We start from the raw sequence: 19234 nt of genomic DNA, 5'->3' as shown, positions 1-19234 counted from the left end.
GGGGCTGGGATTTTATGCCTGCTCCCCACACGCTGAAGGTTTCCAATCCGGTCTGCGTCAGCAAGGATAGATTGCCAAGAAGAAGCTGGCACTTTCCTATTTGAAGGGTGGGAGAATCAAAGAAAGAGTCACCATAGATTGCAGTTGGATTCTGTCTCAATAGTTGAATTACAGAGTAAGGTTGGGAGGGGCCTGATTGGAGAATTGGTGGCCTAAAAGAGGGATCAGAGGAGAGGATACTAAAAGGAAATGATGGTAGTCTCTGGTTCTCATGGAAAAATATAGGGAATCAGGGAAAGCACCCAGAGCGTCAAGTAAATATTCCGGCATTATATATATATATAAATAATAAAAATGGAATTTGACAGGCAGTTAAGATAAATCAGTGGTCCTGAAGATAATGCAAAATAAATTACTTCACATATAATTATTTAAAAGTTCTGTTTACCAGAGATTAATTTGTTCATTATATAATTTGAGAAGCTTAAATCAATCTTTTTAAACTACTTGTTCATGCTGTAGAATGAAACTTAACAGTACATATGTGTTCAGGGAACGGCAAAGGTATTTTCTAATTTCCAAATGAGATTTTAAGTGCATGGAATAGATAGACCATATCGTGGCAACACTGAAGTAAGGGGGCAGTGGAGAGTGAGGGATACTTTTATATGCTCATACTCCTGGTGTAGAGCTTCAGGGAATGGGTAGGATTTCAGGAGTAGATGTCATTGTGCACAATTTCCCCCCACCATTAGTTATAAGGACGGGAAACAATGTAGATTGCAAATTAGACGCAGTGGCTTCCAGAGCTCTGAATTGAAATATATTTCCCATTCAAAACACTTGTGAGCTGGACAATAAACTCGTCATGAGTTTGTGACTGGTGAGTTGTCCAGTCAACCTTAATTATGGAGACTGCTGGACACAACTTAGCAATTAACAGGCAGGTGATGTTTTTAAACTTACAAAATTGAAAATATGAAATGTAGTACCACACTAATAAAATCGTAATGAACTGATGACATCACTAGGTGATTTACTCGGCAAAATACAATTTCCCAGATAGCTCTTTGGAATGAAAAAATTAAATCTATAAACCAACTTAACCCATGGAAGCAATAATTATATTACACAGAATGCAGGCACCTAGCATTCTTTATTTTTGTCCTGATGATTTATTTCTTAAATTCTGCTACTTGCTCCCGATCCTATCCTACTCTGCCCTGTAACATGTTCATCCGACAGCAGGCAATCTGTAATTTTATTGAAACGTCTGATCAAACTATTTTCTAGATGGATGGGTTTTACCACAGCTACAGCCAGGCTAAGGGTTTACACTGTATAAATCAGAAGAAAGTTAAGCACTTCATTACTTCATTAACAATTTTCTTGGCAAAACAAGCCTATCTCTGAACTGAAGCACTGTAAGTCCCTTCAGATTCCTCCAGGTGCAAGACTTGTTTCAGAAACTGTCAGGGATGGAGGAGACCAAACCAGTCTGAGACAGTGTAAGACCATTGTATGGGTGCCTATAGAAGACATCTATTTTTTTCCTCAATTGTGAGAAATGTTTATCTTCTATGATGTCTCCTTAATGGTCAAACTGATGTTCACAGAATCTTTGCACTTGGAACCTTGCAGGTACCTAGATCATATTTAACATCAGTCCAGTTCTGATGAAGGTTGGGCATTGTAGCATGATTGTGGGATATTTCATTTTGTTTACATACCAGTAAGATGCCAAAGTGTGTGAGATGGTTGCATTCACATACTGTCTCATTGGTTGTGTTCCGTACAACGCTACAACCATCCGAGTTCCATCCAGATATGTTAGCTGCAAGCATTCAAAAACATATTATGACTGAAATCTTCCAAGATTAAGTTCTGATATTTGAGAGGCTCCTCTGCAGATATCAAACTAGGAGGGGCAGTTGAATTAGAGAAGGCAGCTCACACATGACAGAATGAGTTAGATAAAATATGGATGTGGGCAGAACAATGGCAGATGAAATTTAATGCAGACAAGTATAAAGTTCTGCACAGAGGAAGGGAAATTAGGAAATACACACATATTCATGAATGATGCTGTAATAGCAAAGGATGAAGTTGAAAGCGACCTAGGTGTTTTAGTAAGCTCGATGCTCATCATATACAATCATTGCAGAGCAACAATCAACAAAACCAACAGGATGTTAGACTACATAGCGAAAACAATAGAATACAAGTCAAAAGACGTCATGACTAAACTGTATAGGTCGGGTCAGACTACAGCTTGAATACTGTGCCCAATTCTGGTTATTGAGACACAAAGGAGACAATCCAGTGCTACAGGCAATGCAGAGAAGAGCTACAAAGCTGATCACTAGTGTTAATGGTCTGAACTATGGGAAAGATTGGAGGGTTTTAAATAGAGGCATCTGAGAGATGATCTTATTGCATTATATAGATTGTTAAGGGAATGGAAAATGAAAATCTGTAAAATTACTTGAAGCAAATTGCGATACTAGGACAAGGGAACATTAGTTAATAATAAATATTCATTTATTTTATGTTCATGATATTAACAGTGTTGTGTATGGAGAAAGAGTCAGAGTGAACACTGTGAGCTCAAAGTAAAGTATGACCGTAATATTTTATTGCAGGTCTCCAGAGTGCCTCTCCAACCAGTGAAACCTCCTTAAATACCTGTGCTCTCAAGGGAAAATGGGATCCCTTCGGACACCAGGGGATGAACCCTCTGGTGGCTGTACAGAGTAAATGCAAGTATACATATATAACAACACACACCCCCAAACTCAAAAGTGTAACTATTTACAATGTGAGTCGATTTGGGGCCCTTCTTGCCCTGGTTGATCGTCTCGGTGTGAAAGCTGGTGTTGTTGAATCATTTGTTGGGCCCTCGCTGGGCTGCTGTGCAGCTGGCCTTGCTGGCTGCCTGGTATGTTGGGCCCTGCTGGGCTGCTGTGGATGATGGGTTCTACTTCGTGGTCAACCGCGATGCCGGTTGCCACTGGTGTGTATGCTGGGGGATCAAAAAAGGTAGGGTCCATAGGATAATCCGTGAATCTGAGTTTGATTTGGTCCAAGAGTTTCCGGTGAATGAGTCCATTTGAAAGTTTGACCCGAAACACCCTGCTCCCCTCTATGGCCACGACAGTGCCGGGAAGCCATTTGGGACCTTGTCCATAATTTAATACAAATACAGGATCATTGATTTCAATCTCGCATGCCACATTTGCGCTATCATGGTATGCACTTTGTTGAAGCCGCCTGCTCTCTACCTGTTCATGTAGATCAGGGTGAACTAACGAGAGCCTTGTCTTAAGTGCTCTTTTCATGAGCAGTTCAGCAGGTGGGATCCCTGCGAGTGAGTGGGGTCTCATGCGGTAGCTAAGCAGGACTCGGGATAGGCGAGTCTGCAGTGAGCCTTCAGTTACCCTCTTCAAGCCTTGCTTGATGGTTTGCACTGCTCTCTCTGCCTGACCATTGAACGCTGGTTTAAACGGGGCAGATGTGACATGTTTGATCCTGTTACGCATCATGAATTCTTTGAACTCAGCACTGGTAAAACATGGCCTGTTGTCGCTCACCAGGACATCGGGTAGGCCGTGTGTGGCAAACATGGCCCGCAGGTTTTCAGTAGTGGCAGCGGACGTGCTAGCCGATATTATCTCACATTCAATCCATTTGGAGTACATGTCTACAACCATAAGGAATATTTTACCCAAGAACAGGCCTGCATAGTCGACGTGTACCCTAGACCAGGGTTTGGAGGGCCAAGACCATAAACTTAGCGGCACCTCCCTGGGTACATTGCCTAACTGCGAGCATGTATTACATCTGTGAACGCAGGACTCTAAGTCTGCATCGGTACCGGGCCACCACACGTGGGATCTAGCTATCGCTTTCATCATTACGATGCCTGGTTGGGTACTGTGGAGGTCATTGATGAAGGTGTCTCTGCCCTTCTTGGGGACCATTACTCGATTGCCCCACAGAAGGCCTATATAGACATTTCATCTTTGTGCTGCTGAAACGGCTTTATCTCTTCCTGCATTTCCACTGGGACACTGGATCAGCTCCTGTGAAGCACACAGCTTTTGACTAGAGATAATAAGGGGTCCTGGCTTGTCCAGGTTTTGATCTGCCAGGCAGTGACGGGTGATTGCTCACTCTCAAATGCTTCCATAACCATGGCTAGATCTGCGGGCTGCGCCATTTCCACTCCCGTGGTGGGCAATGGCAGCCTACTGAGAGCATCGGCGCAGTTTTCTGTGCCTGGCTGTGGCGGATGGCATAGTTGTATGCAGACAACGTCAGCGCCCATCTCTGGATGCGGGCCGATGCATTGCTAATTATCCCTTTACTCTCGGAGTTCAGGGATATAAGTGGCTCATGGTCAGTTTCCAATTCGAATTTTAGCCCAAACAGGTATTGATGCATTTTCTTTACCCTATAGACACACGCTAACGCTTCTTTCTCAATCATGCTGTAGGCTCTCTCAGCCTTAGACAGACTACTGGATGCATACGCAACTGGTTGCAGTTTCCCGAAATCATTAGCTTGTTGCAATACACACCCGACGCCATGTGACGATGCATCAAATGCTAGTACCAAACGCTTAAATGGATCATACAACACAAGCAATTTGTTTGAGCATAACAATTTTCTCGCTTTTACAAAGGCATTTTCTTGGCTTTTGCCCCAAACCCATTCACCCCCTTTTCATAGTAAGACATGCAGTGGCTCTAACAGTGTGCTGAGACCTGGTAAGAAGTTACCAAAGTAGTTCAGGAGTCCCAGAAACGACCGCAGCTCCGTCATGTTCTGTGGCCTCGGTGCATTCTCGATTGCCTCTGTCTTCGCGTTGATGGGCCTGATGCCATCCGCCACAATCCTCCTTCCCTGGAACTCCACTTCAGGCGCCAGGAAAATGCACTTCGAGCATTTTAACCTGAGCCCCATGCGGTTGAGTCGACTAAGAACCTCCTCCGGGTTCTGCAGGTGCTCGACTGTGTCCCGACCTGTGATCAAGATATCGTCCTGGAAGACCACGATGTGCGGGACTGACTTCATGTTTCTCTGGAATATTGCCACCACCGATTGGATTCCAAACGGGCATCTGTTATAAACAAAAAGACCTTTGTGCGTGTTGATGCAGGTGAGGGCCTTCGATGATTCCTCCAGTTCCTGCATCATGTAGGCTGAAGTCAGATCCAGCTTCGTGAACGTCACTCCTCACGCCAGCGTTGCAAAGAGGTTGTCAGTCTTTGGTCTTGGGTATTGGTCCTGCAGGGAGAAATGATTGATAGTTACTTTGTAATCACCACAGATTCTAACGGTGCCAGCTCCCTTGAGGGATTGGTACGATAGGACTGGCCCACTTATTGAACTCGATCGGGGAAATGATGTCCTCTCTTTGCAGCCGGTCTAGCTCGATCTCTACCCTTTCTCTCATCGTGTACGGTACTGCTCTTGCCATGTGATGGATGGATCGCGACCCCGGAATTAGGTGGATCTGCACTTTTGCTCCTTGGAATTTCCCGATGCCTGGTTCGAACAGTGAAGGAAATTTGTTTAAGACCTGGGCACACGAAGTGTCGTCAGCAGGCAATAGTGCTCAGACGTCGTCCCAGTTCCAGCGTATCTTTCCCAGCCAACTCCTGCCGAGTAGCGTGGGACCATCGTCCAGTACCACCCAGAGTGGTAGTTGTGCACCACTCCATCGTAGGAGACCTTTACGGTAGCACTGCCGATTACAGGAATCAGTTCTTTCATGTAACTTCTTAGTTTCGTGCGAACTGGAGTTAAGACTGGCCTTGAGATCTTGTTGCACCACAATCTTTCGAAAGTCTTTTTGCCCATGTTGGACTGGCTCATGCCCATGTCCAGCTCCATTGACACCGGAGTCCATTTAGTTCAACATTCAACATTATCGGGGGACAATTCGTGGTGAATGTGTGCACCCCATGTACCTCTGCCTCCTCGGTTTGAGGCTCTGGTTCATCGTGATCCTCCATGGATCTGTCCTCCTCTACAACATGGCAGTTTTCAGGTTTAACAGGCTTTGCAGCTCGCCTGCACACTTGTTGGAGGTGTCCCTTTGTTCCACAGCCCTTGCAAACGTGCTCTTTGAATCGGCATGAAAGGAAACGATGATCACCCCCGCAGCACCAACAAGGTGTTAATGGCCTTGCATTCATCCCCTTGAGGGTGGACTCTGAGACATCTGCGGACATGTAACTGCAGGTATGTGTGACCTGCCCTGTACGTTACGATTTGAAAACAACATCACTTTGTTCACAATACTTGTAGCAGCACTTCTGTGCTGAGAGATTTGCTTCGTATTGTCACTGGTGGCAATGAACACCTGGGCGATCGGTATGGCCCTACTCAAGGTTGGGTCTCTACAGTCAAAGGTTTGCGAAGTATGGTTTCGTGGCCAATGCCAAGTACGAAAAAGTCTCTGAGCATGTGCTCCAAATGTCCTTCAAATTCGCAATGTCCTGCAAGGCGCCTTAACTCGGCGACATAACTCACCACTTCCTGGCCTTCAGACCTTTTGTAGGTGTAAAACCGGTACCTTGCGATCTGAATGATTTCCTTTGGATTCAAATGCTCTCGGACCAGTGTGCACAAATCGTCGTACGATTTCTCCGTGGGTTTCGCTGGAGTGAGCAGATTCTTCATGAAGCCATACGTTGGTGCCCCACAGATGGTGAGGAGGATCGCCCTTCATTTGGCAGCGCTCTCTTCCCCAACTAGCTCATTGGCCACGAAGTATTGGTCGAGTCGCACCACAAAAGTTTCCCAATCATCTCCCTCTGAGAATTTCTCCAGGATGGCCACTGTTCTCTGCATCTTTGGGTTTGCTAACTGTATCTCATCACCAGTTGTTGTGTATGGAGAAAGAGTCAGACTGAACACTATGAGCTCAAAGTAAAGTGCGACCTTAGTCTTTTATTGCAGGTCTCCAAAGTGCCTCTCCAACCTGTGAAGCCTTCTTAAATACCTGTGCTCCCAAGGGGATGAGCCCTCTGGTGGCTATACAGAGTAAATACAATTATACATATATAACAGAGAGGGTATATGACGATCTAACAAGGATGAATACATCATGAAAATATTCTTTCACTGCCTTTAATCCCACAATTACATTGTCAAAAGTCTTACCTATTCAGAAGAACCATCAGTTAAGTAACAGTGGTGCACCATTGCTTTGCCCAAATAGACATGATGGCCCTGCAAGTGCGGGTTTGGGGGCGGGCCCGCTGTCAAAATGGCCGAGATTGACAGCGGGTCAGGATTCCAATCTGAACCCGTCTCCGTGTCAGTTTCTGACCTCAGGTCTGTGTTTGGATAGCTGACCCGACAGCAAGCAGTGGGACAGGTAATTAACATTATTAAAATGTACTTAAATGCTAGTTAAGAGGCTTAAAAGCAGGCACTTATAATATTATCAATCTTTTGATAGGTTTTCCGTGCCTCGGAGAACACACCAGGTAAGTGGAGTCTGGTTCTCAGTGACTCTCTATTGCTTTGGCTAGTTGACAGCTGCAGAAGTGGTATAAAAACTATCATTTCACAACTGTTCACTTTTCAATGTCAGAAGCTGAGGCCTTCATGTTTTTGAAGAGACTTTAGAGCTGTAAGCACTTTGAAAGTGTTTGCAGTGAACTCTCTATTCACTGTCCCTTTAAGGAAACCGTCTGATAACGTGTCATCAAATGACGTCATCAAACCGGCTTCCTCTTAATTGGCCAGGAAGCCTGAAGGGCACGCTTAACAAGCCCCATCATCAGAAGCTTTGGGACAGAGAGTGGGCTCAAGTCGAGATTGGGCCACCAACCCCGGCCGCATTGCTCCCACAGAGTGTGGTGAAATCGCGGCTGATGGTTGAGATCTTCCGTCCTCCCTCTGGTGGTCTATGGGTGGAATTGAAATGGGTGGATTGGACAGAAATATTGAATGGATATGACAATGATGGCGATACATCATCAGACATAATTTACATAATTTGTCTCCGAGCAACATTGTCCAGATGGAACACCTTTTGGTTCCTGGTGTCTAGTGTTGCCTTGGGTGATGCCAAGGTCATTTAAATGACCCAAGAGCCTATGCAATTGCTGAGGTGTTAGTGCCAAATTAACAAAATAATAGTCTGGTGCATAGAGGCTACTTGCAACCGAGAGCCTCGGAGGACTACTGCAGCCATTCTCCACCTTCTGTCTCGGAGGCTACTTCCCAGTGGAGACCAAGGAACCCATCAACTTTATAGAAATGATCCCAATGCTGTAAAATCAACCAGGGCCTTCGCAATACTGCCCTAGTTCTGCAACAGCAGAAAATCTAAGCTGTTATGTTAGGTGGGGCGGAGCCCTGAGAATGTGTTCAGCTCATTTTAGCGATGGGTCAGTCAGTGAATGGCAGCACTGTGAGAATGGGGATCAGCGCGACAGTTCTGGGACTGCTGAGTTGGCATTGATTAAATTAACCATTTCTGAGAGTAATGATTGGTAGCTTCAACAACAACAACAAAAACTTTTATTTATATAATGCCTTTAATATAGTAAAATATCCCAAGGCGCTTCACAGCAGTGTTATAAGACAAAGCAGATAAAGTTGACACTGAGCTACATAAGAAGAAATTGCAGCAGATGACCAATTGCTTGGTTAAAGAGGTAGGTTTTAAGGAGCGTTTTAAAAGGAGTTAAGAGCAGTAGAGCGGTGGAGAGGTTTCGGGTGGATGTTCCAGAGATTAGGGCCCAGGCAGCTGAAGGCATGGCCACTGATGGTTGAGCAGTTATAATCAGGGATGCTCAAGAGGGGCAGAATTTGAGGATCGTTGACATCTCGTGGGTTTGTGAGGCTGAAATAGATTACAGAGATAGTGAGGGACGAGGCCATGGAGGGATTTGTAAACAAGGATGAGAATTTTGAAATCGAGGCGTTGTTTAACTGGGAACCAATGTAGATCAGCGAGAACAGGGATGATGGGTGATGGTGACTTGGTGCGAGTTAGGACACGGTGCGAATTTTGGATGACCTCAGCTAATACTACAACTCATTCCCTGGGAGGATAGACACACCAACATTAGTTCCTCGACCAGGCCAAAATCCCCAGCATTGAAGCACTGACCACACTTGATCAGCTTAGCTGGGCAGGCCACATCGTTCTCATCCCAGACACGAGACTCCCACAGCAAGCGCTCTACTCGGAACTCCTTCATGGCAAACGAGCCAAAGGTGGGCAGAGGAAACGTTACTGGGACAGCCACAAAGCCTCCCTGATAAAGTGCAACATCCCCACTGACACCTGGGAGTCCCTGGCCAAAGATCGCCCTAAGTAGAGGAAGTGCATCTGGGAGGACGCTGAGCACCTGAGCATGCTCATCGGCGACAGCATGCAGAAAACAAGTACAGGCAGCGGAAAGAGCGTGCGGCAAACCTGTCCCACCCACCCCTTCCCTCAACGACTATCTGTCTCACCTGTGACAGGGATTGTGGTTCTCATATTGGACTGTTCAGCCACCTAATGACTCATTCTAAGAGTGGAAGCAAGTCTTCCTCGATTCCGAGGGACTGCCTATGATGATGACATAACAACAACTTGGATTTATATAGATCCTTTATTATAGTAATCGTCCCAAATACTTCAAGCAATGGAAGAGACAGCCAGTAGTAGTAGAACAATTAAGCAAGATGATCAAAAAGCAACTTAGGTTTTGAGGAAACTTTTAATGATGAGGAGAGAGGAAGCAAGATAGAATGATATTGGGAGAGAATTCCAGAGTGCTAATCTCAGACAGGTGATGGCTGTGCCATTAATAGCAGGACGGAAGAGGGTGGGGAGAATGTAAAGGAGGCCAGTTTCTGAGGAGCAGAGAATGCACATTGGCACAAGGGGTTGGAAAAGTTGCAGAGGCGGGTATGGTGAGGTCTGTGAGGGATATATTACAGCAACGTTTTGGTGAACTGGGAACTAATGAAAAACAGTAATAAGGGCGGTCGCACAATTCCGTAGGCTAGACATCCCGGTTTAAGTACCAGGAGGTGCCTGCTGTTGATGTCCAGCACTGACCCCGCCAAAGCATACAGGGTGAGGGGGAGGTCTTCTCATTATAAAATCTCAGATGCCCACTCATCAAGAGAGGCTGGAAATTGTGGAGGAGGATTCCAGGTGGGCCTAAGAAAGATGCAGTCAATATTCCCATATGGCCTTTTATAAAGGGGCCAAAAGTTTGCAAAATGTTTTTAAAATCTTCAGTGGGTCAGGCGAAGACCCAGGTCTGGACCCCAGGGAGGAACTTACTTAGGATTAGTGACTGCATAAAAGATTTATGAGCATTGCCAATACAACAGCCTTAATATTAAGTGAGGTTTTTAATATACAAGCCAAATGTAATGCCTTCTTTGCAAATCACAAAAAAAAATCCATTATTTTAAAGACTACAGATGTCTTTTTAATTTTTGGCAACAATATAAAATGGGCGATATCGGATCGGCTGCCCGTTATATATCTCCCCCGATTTTCAAGTTAACCTAATCTTTCTTACTGTTCAATGTGAGCATTCCAATTCAAGGTGTCAGCTGTGGCTCAGTTGTAGAAATCTTGCCTCTGAGTCAGAAGGGTGTGGGTTTAAGCCCCATTCCAACAACCTGAGTATATAACCTAGGCTGCTACTTCAGTGAAGTACTAAGCAATATTGAATCATAGAATGATTACAACACAGAAGGAGGCCATTTGGCCCGTCGAGCCTGTGCCGGTGTTGCACTGTCAGAGGTGCTGCCTTCTGGATGGAACAGAGGCCCATTCCGTCTTCTCCGGTGAATCTAAAAGATCCCATAGCATCATTCAAAGAAGAGCAGGGAAGTTTCCCGGCCTATATTTCATCATCATAGCCAGTCCCTTGAATCGAGGATGACTTGCTTCCACGTCAAAAAGTTCACAGGTGTTTCAATGATGGACCTAAAATTCCAGATCCAAATTAAATCTTGAAGGGTGGAAGATGCCTATGCTTGGAATTTTTTAATGTGTGGTGACCGTTTCACACCAGCCACCACATGGGCTTGACAGAGCTAGGTCTTGGTCCAGTAGCAAGGGTTAACCAAGATGACTGGAGACCTGCTCTGCTGCACAGGCCTAGTGCGTACATATACCGCAGTGTAGGCTGGCCCGTACCGCCCCAGGCCCTCGCCTCTTCTGGACCCCGAACTCATGCCTCTCCTGGGCCCTGATCACGTCCCTCTACAATCTCTCGCCACTCCTTCGCCCGACCTCACCGCTCCTGCTGTACCTGCCCACGCTCCAATCACCGACCTGGACCTAGGTGACGTCCCTTTTCACTGCCGTTGTTCTCCTGCTCCAGCACGTGCTGCTCCCTGGAGTGTTATGCCACCACGCTGCTCCTTCCGCTCCACGGCCTGCTCCTACAGTGCTCGCAGGCCGGGTGCCGCACAGACTGCTGGGCTAGGCCACCACGCTGCTCCTTCCGCTCCCCGGCCTGCTCCGATGGTGCTCGCAGGCCGGGTGCCGCACAGACTGCTGGGCTAGGCCACCACGCTGCTCCTTCCGCTCCCCGGCCTGCTCCGATGGTGCTCGCAGGCCGGGTGCCACACAGACTGCTGGGCTAGGCCTCCACGCTGCTCCTTCCGCTCCCTGGCCTGCTCCAATGGCCTACGTTTATCCCTCAAGCGACACCATTGAAACAAATTATCTGGTCATTTGCCACATTGCTGTTTGAAGGACCTAACTGTGTACAAATTGGCTGCCATGTTTCCTACATTACAAGTGTCTACACTTCAAAAGAATTGAATTGGCTATGAAGCATTTTGGGACATCCTGAGGTCATAAAAAGTGCTACATAAATGGAATTTTGTTTGTACATTTAAATATGGCATAAAGTACTTACTGGTTTTATTGAAGTACCAGAACACACACTGTACATCAGAGTTATTCTGCAATTACAAAACACATTGTTAACCATTATTAATCTCTTTGGTACCAAAATAAAACATAAAATATGCATGGTTTATGCAGAATTAACAACTTATAACATAGCAAGATTTTTCCAATAGTGATTGGGCAATGAATGCCAATTTATTGAATTCTCTTATAGCAAATATCCAAATAGTAAATCTCAAAAATAGATGCGGATGAAAAACTCATTTGACCTCAACCTTCCAGATGCCAAACCTACCATCTTCCTATTACAGAATATAGCTGTTTCTTAAATGAGTTAGTTGCCCTCTTTGTAATGAAATACTTCCTGAATGCTCTCCTAAATTTTTACTTCACTCCCTTGAAACTGTACCCTCTTGTCCAGCTTCCCTGGCTTATCTGAAGGTCTTGATTATGTTTATTTTCTCTATCATGTTAAGTATTACCTCATTTATCTCTGTAAAGTCCCCTCTGAAATAGCTCTTTTGAAGGCTGAAGAGACCTTCCTTATCAATGTGTGCCTCGTAACTACTTCCCTCTGACACCAATTAGCATCCTAATTATTTTCCACTGCCCTCCTCAAAGACCTGCATGGCTCACTGATGTGGCAGTGATTACAACAGCATTAAATACTCCAGGTGTGGTGTTATGTCTGAAGAGTCAATCACAACTGATTTGATGTTATACCTCAAGATCATATTTGCTATGTTTTTTGTCACCTCAAATGGTGATTCCCCTAGGTCTCTTTCAGCAAAGACTTCTTTGGCAGCACCTCCCATACCCGGGACCTCTACCACCTAGAAGGACAAGGGCAGCAGGTGCATGGGAACACCACCATCTCCACATTCCCCTCCAAGTCAAACACCATCCTGACTTGGAAGTATATCGCCGTCCCTTCATCGTCGCTGGCTCAAAATCCTGGAACTCCCTCCCTAACAGTACTGTGGGAAAACCTTCACCACATGGACTGCAGCGGTTCAAGGCAGCGGCTCACCACCATCTTCTCAAGGGCAATTAGGGATGGGCAATAAATGCTGGCCTTGCCAGTGACTCCCACATCCCATGAATGAATTAAACAAACATCCCCCTGGAAAATTCATCCCCACCACAGAGTACACATTCCTCCTGTTTAACTTCCAATAAACAGTACTTTGCATTTGTCCATATTGAACTTCATTTGCCACTGACCAGTCCAGAATATAAACACGTGCCCTACCACCTTGTGCAACTGCACTGCTATCTGCAAATAGGCTTTCTTAACATAGTTTTTGAATCATGTTCCTCATTATTGGATGCAGTAAATGACCACATACTATTGAACAGTGAGTGAGTGCCCAATATTTGTGTGTACTGAAGAGCACCCACAGATCTCAGCAATACCTGATTGGGCTCAATGTTCTTAAACATGATTCGGACTGGATCCGTCAAGTTACTGATGCTGAGATCGGCAACGCTGGATGCGACGATGAAACTGTTCAAGACAGATGTATTCGCAATGCTGGAATCCTGATAACAAAGGACACATACTCATTAAAAACAAGGAGGACAATAAAGCTAGACACAAAATGGTGCATTGCACCCTGATCAATAACAAGAAAATTGGCTAGGAAATTGGTAATCCGCCAGTGACTTGATTGCAGAGCCATGAAGATCAAATCTGTATGGTTTCGGAAAGGGTATTGGTTGAGCAGCGGAGAAGTCCCTGGAAAGTATGGCACAACGTGAATAATGGCATAACTTGCGCCATCATTTCTTCAGAGTTTTATCATGTAAAACAAACCCACGCCACAGTTGTGCCTTTCCAATGGTGCAAGTCTCCTGGATATTCTGGGCCAAAATGTCTGAGTCCAACCTCTTCCGCACCTATACCCCCAGCATTTATATTAATGTTTAAACTTCTTGAGGGTGCAGTGTAATCTATTAAAAGAAAAGCTAACAAAATCAACAGTTGGAATTCTACCTGGAAAAGTGTAGGTTTTTCAAAGAAAGTGAATTGCATTCTCGAAGCTCTGTCCTTGTCCTCTGGCATGAGATTGTTCAACAGGGAAGGTGGAAGCTTGATAGCTGCAAAACCGGCTTGAGGAGAGCCTTCATCCAGCGAGACCTTAAGAATGAAACAGAACAGTTACACAGAATATTAGAGACAAATTTCTTTGTTTTTTCCTAATAAATGGTGAAGGAAGGGAAAGAGGGGTAGATTTTGCCAGGTCCGCCTGGGGCTGTTGGATTGTCTCGGTGCAGCGAATACTGAAAGATCAGGCAGGAAGGAGCACATGCAGCTAAAGGTGCTTGCACCATTTCCCATCCAACTCATTCCATCCTAACTCCCAAATGCCTTTGCGCTCTCCTCACACTGTTCTCGACTATGTTACCTGGCAGATTGTGCCAGACATAAGAACATAAGAACATTCAGTCTTTCAGTCTCAACATTGAGTTCAACAGTTTCAGATCATAACCTCTGCCCTCATTTATTCGGACACCAGGTGCTGATTGTGCTATTCCCATTTACACCTCTTCTAGACCCATCTTTTGATTCTTTACTTGTCCCATGACCACCCTCTTTTACTTTTTCTCATTCAATCACTCCAGCCTTCCACTCTATCACAGACCTTCCATTTTGTTCTTTACAACAGTGACTACACTCAAAATTCCTTCCTTCCTTCCTTCCTTCCTTTCTTTCCCTGCTGCTGTACTTGCTTAAAACCTGTTACATCTGTAACATTTTCTAGTCCTGATGAAAGGTCATCAACCTGAAACATTAAGAGAGAAACAGAGTCAAAGTTGCTGCCTGACCTGCTGAGTAATTCCTGCATTTTCTGTTTTTATATAAGAACATAAGAATTAGGAGCAGGAGTAGGCCATGCGGCCCCTCGAGCCTGCTCCGCCATTCAGTAAGATCATGGCTGATCTTCCACCTCAACTCCACTTTTCCGCCTGATCTCCATATCCCTTGATTCCCCTAGAGTACAAAAATCTATATCTCAGCCTTGAATATACTCAGCGATTCAGTATCGACAGTCCTTTGGGGTAGAGAATTCCAAAGATTCACAACCCGCTGAGTGAAGAAATTCCTCCTCAACTCAGTCTTAAACGGCTGACGCCTTGTCCTGAGACTATGCCTCTCATTCTAGTCTTTCCAGCCAGGGGGAAATAACCTCTCAGCATCTAGCCTAGAATCATAGAATAGAATCATAGAATGGTTACAGCATAGAAGGAGGCCATTCGGCCCGTCGAGCCTGTGCCGGCTCTCTGCAAGAGCACTTTAGCTGGTCCCACTAACCACCCTCCAATTTTTTTCCTTCAAGTACTTATCCAATTGCCTTTTGAAAGTCACAATTGAATCTGCCTCCACCGCCCTTTCAGTCAGTGAATGCCAGTTCAAACCCTGTCAATCCACTTCAGAATCTTATACAGGTTGAAACTTTTTGGTCCGGGACTCTCTGGTCCGGAAACATCCATGGTTCGGCATTAGCTGGGACTGAGGGAGAGGAGGATTTATTAAAAAAACATTTTGATTGGCTGGAGTGGCTGTCAGTCAGTGAGTGTGTTCGGCGATTGGCTGGAGGGATTGTCAGTCAGTGAGTATGTTTGGCGATTTGCTGGGGCGGCTGTCAGTTAGTGAGTGTGTTCGACGGTTGGCTGGAGCGGCTGTTAGTCAGTGAGTGTGTGTGCGCGAGTGCTGAGGGAGCCACCCAAAGGCTGCCAGCACGCACATGTCTGTGAGTGACCTCCCGTAGTATGGAAAATTCTCTGTTCTGGCACTGGTCAGATCCCAAGGGGACCGGACCAGAGAGGTCCAACCTGTATGTTTCAATGAGCTCACCTCTCGTTTTCCTAAACTCCAGAGAGTGTAGGCCCAATCTACTCAATCTCTCATCATAGGACAACCCTCTCATCCCAGCAATCAATTTAGTGAACCTTTGTTGTATCGCCTCTAAGGCAAGTATAGATAAGGAGACCAAAACTGTGCACAGTACTCCAGGTGTGGTCTCACCAGAGCCCTGTACAATTGTTGCAAGACTTCCTGCCCCCATGCAATAAAGGCCAACATGCTATTTGCCTTCCTTATTGTTTGCTGTCATCATCATCATAGGCAGTTCCTCGGAATGGATGAAGACTTGCTTCCACTCTTAGCATGAGTTCTTAGATGTCTGAACAGCCCAATACGAGAACCACAGTCTCTGTCACAGGTGGGACAGACATTGGTTGAAGGAAAGGGTGGGCGGGGAGTCTGGTTTGCCGCACGCATCTTCCGCTGCTTGCGCTTGATTTCTGCATGCTCTCGGCGACGAGACTCGAGGAGCTCAGCGCCCTCCTAGATGCACTTCCTTCACTGAGGACAGTCTTTAGCCAGGGACTCCCAGGTGTCAGTGGGGTTGTTGCACTTTATCAGGGAGGCTTTGAGGGTTTCCTTGTAACGTTTCTGCTGCCCACTTTTGGCTCGTTTGCTGTGGATGAGTTTCGAGTAGAGCGCTTGCTTTGGGAGTCTCGTGTCTGGCATGCAAACTATATGGCCTGCCCAGCAGAGCTGATCAAGTGTGGTCAGTGCTTCAATGCTGGGGATGTTGGCCTGGTCGAGGACGCTAATGTTGGTGCGTCTGTCCTCCCAGGGGATTTGTAGGATTTTGCGGAGATAGTGTTGGTGGTATTTCTCCAGCAACTTGAGGTGTCTACTGTACATGGTCCACATACCTGCATGCTAACTCTCTGTGTTTCCTGTACGAAGACACCTATATTTCTCTGAACACCAATATTTAATAATTTCTCACCATTTAAAAAATATTCTGTTTTCACAGCCAGGGAACCAGGAAGTGAAGAAGTGCTTTTATTTTGACTTTATAAAAATGTTATAGAGAGCAAAACAAAGATTGGGGCTCTCACTTGGACAAAAGGTAAACCTGAAATAAATATGAGCAAACTTCAAAAAAAAATATATTTTTTAAAGTTTCTTAAAAATTATAATTTTTATTTGAATAGAGAAATTTGAAATTCTGTAAAATTAAAATTATTTTTTCAGGGCCATAACATTTGTTTAGCAATAAATAAACTGTTAAAAATTCAGTTACACCTAATCCACCAGGCCTAACTTTTAATGGGGTATTTAACAGCGGTATTACTGCAGAAAAGCTAAAGTTGTCATCAGTTTCACTGAGTTCCTTGATTACACTGAGTGCTGGGGTGGGGGTGGGGCCTCAGCACAGCCAGTGTTGGAGCAGTGAATGGCTGACTGCAACTTTAGGATTTCCGCATTAGGATGCGATTGCTCTAAATCCTGAAGTTACGGGCAGTTTCAAAGGGATAATAACAGCGAATGCTGTTCATTCACTGTTGTTACCCACCGCAAATTCAGGGCCAGTGTGTACAATTCTGGGCACCACATTTTAGGAAGGACGTGAAGGCTTTGAAGAGGGTACAGAAGAGATTTACTGGAACGGTACCAGGAATGAGCGATTACAGTTACATGGATAGACTAGAGAAGCTGGGCTTGTTCTCCTTGGAGCAGAGAAGGCTAACAGGAGATTTGATGGACATGTTTCAAATCATGAAGGATTTAGATAGAATAAATAAAGAGCAACTGTTTCTAATGGCTGAAGTGTACGAGAGGGCACAGAGTTAAAGTGTAAAGAACCAGAAGCAACATGAAGAAAAACGTTTTTACGCAATAGGATTTGGAATGCACTCGCTGATAGGGTGGTGGATACAGATTCAATTATAGCATTCACAAGGGAATTGGATAAATACTTGAAGGAGAAAAACATTGCAAGGATATGGGGAAAGAGCGGGGGAATGGGGCTAACTGGATTGCTCTTCGAAAGAGCTGGTCCAGACTCGATGGGCCGAATGGCCTCCACCTGTGCTGTACTATTCTATGAGTCTATTTCACTTTGAATCAGGAAGTTATAATATCTGTCAGTATATCTGCCATCTTGGAACGTTTGGGAAATTATTCTGTCAAATCTATCCATAAAATTAAATTACAAGTTCCAAATTCTGAGCAGTCACGGGAACAAACTATATAATGTGAAGTAAAAACAGAAAATGCTGGAAATACTCAGGCCAGGCTGCATCTGTGGAGAGAGAAACAGAGTTCCTGTTTCAGGTCGAAGATATTGCGTCAGAACTGGAAGAAGTATACATAATCTGAAGAATTGTCAAGGTAATGTTATGGCGTTTTATTGGAGATATATATTCGGTGCCTGGAATACTTTGCATCCTACATGTCAGACAATGGGCCAGATTTTGCTCTGAGTGGTGAACAAATGTGCCAGTCGTTGATTACAGTTGCACTTGCCCATAGACTTTTTAGGGACTTTTGTACTGGAAGTTCCCATCAGCCACCCATCCAAAAAGCACAGCGTCCTCTACTGGACACCTGGGACCTGTGCGAACAGGGCAGGCAACTGTGTATCTCCTTAACCAATCAGATTGAAGAATCATTAATGAACAGCACAGTGTCTGATCAGGCAGTGTCAATTAGAATATTGAATTCAATGTCAAATCATGGACAGAAAGTGAAATAAAGAGAGGGAAAGAAAGATTAGATTAAGAGAGAGATATAAGAGACGGAAATAAAAACAAAGAAAACATTTTATTTACATGCCTTTATATTTTAATTTCCAATGATAATTAAAATCTGAAGGGATGAGAGTCCATACTTGTAAAAGTAAATTGTCAGTGCCAGAGAGGTTGTTTGGCAGTAATTTAGACTTATCATGCCCATAAAAGAAAACTTACACTGGAATGGACAATCCATAACTTTTTTGGGCAATTTAGTCCATATCTATGAGGTAAGTACAGGAACTTCATGGCGTTCAATGCATTTTAATGGTAAGTCAGACAACGAGATGCCGATTTTGGGAAGCTTTTAGAGGAGCAGGACATCTTGGACAGCACCTTCTGGATTTCCACATTTCACTGCGCATATGTGTTCGCCGGAAGTTGCTGTCCGATTTCCATGTAAATAACGGTGAACACTGTTAGCCTCACCATTATTTTTAAAGCAAAATCCAGCCCAATAAATTCCAAACAACTGCATTGACAAACAAGATGGAAAGTTTGGGTCTGTGCTACCTGCAGGTTGGTGATGTTGCTGATGCTGAAGTCTGCCCCATTGAAACCAGTCGCGTTGACTGTGCTCACAGCCAGAGCCAAAGAAGAGGAGGTGATGTTTACTGAATCAGTTGTAAAATTCAGCGTCAGCCCGATCTGCTCCAGAATCTCTATTATCCTAATAAAGAACAAGTTCCATTAGCAGCTGGAAGAATGGTTTGTGTTGAAGAGGGCAGAGAGAGA

The 19234-nt window shown here is 44.9% G+C and overlaps 1 protein-coding gene across 24 annotated transcripts in view; it reads right to left on the bottom strand.

Moving 5' to 3' along the window:
- The window catches only part of LOC139276239 (adhesion G-protein coupled receptor G2-like), a 281046-nt gene that overhangs the window by 50787 nt on the left and 211025 nt on the right, over window positions 1-19234 (bottom strand). For all 24 annotated transcript variants that reach the window (XM_070893921.1, XM_070893925.1, XM_070893932.1 and 21 more), the window contains 5 exons: window positions 19013-19169; window positions 13902-14045; window positions 13322-13447; window positions 11913-11958; window positions 1731-1834 (listed from right to left, as the gene is read on the bottom strand). In XM_070893921.1, the coding sequence (XP_070750022.1) occupies window positions 1731-1834; window positions 11913-11958; window positions 13322-13447; window positions 13902-14045; window positions 19013-19169 (577 nt within the window). The remainder of the gene's footprint in view (window positions 1-1730; window positions 1835-11912; window positions 11959-13321; window positions 13448-13901; window positions 14046-19012; window positions 19170-19234) is intronic.

This window comes from Pristiophorus japonicus, chromosome 11 (assembly GCF_044704955.1).
Source record: "Pristiophorus japonicus isolate sPriJap1 chromosome 11, sPriJap1.hap1, whole genome shotgun sequence".
NCBI classification, from domain to species: domain Eukaryota; kingdom Metazoa; phylum Chordata; class Chondrichthyes; family Pristiophoridae; genus Pristiophorus; species Pristiophorus japonicus.
Note: the sequence above shows the minus strand (reverse complement) of the source record. Positions and strands in the feature narration are given on the sequence as shown.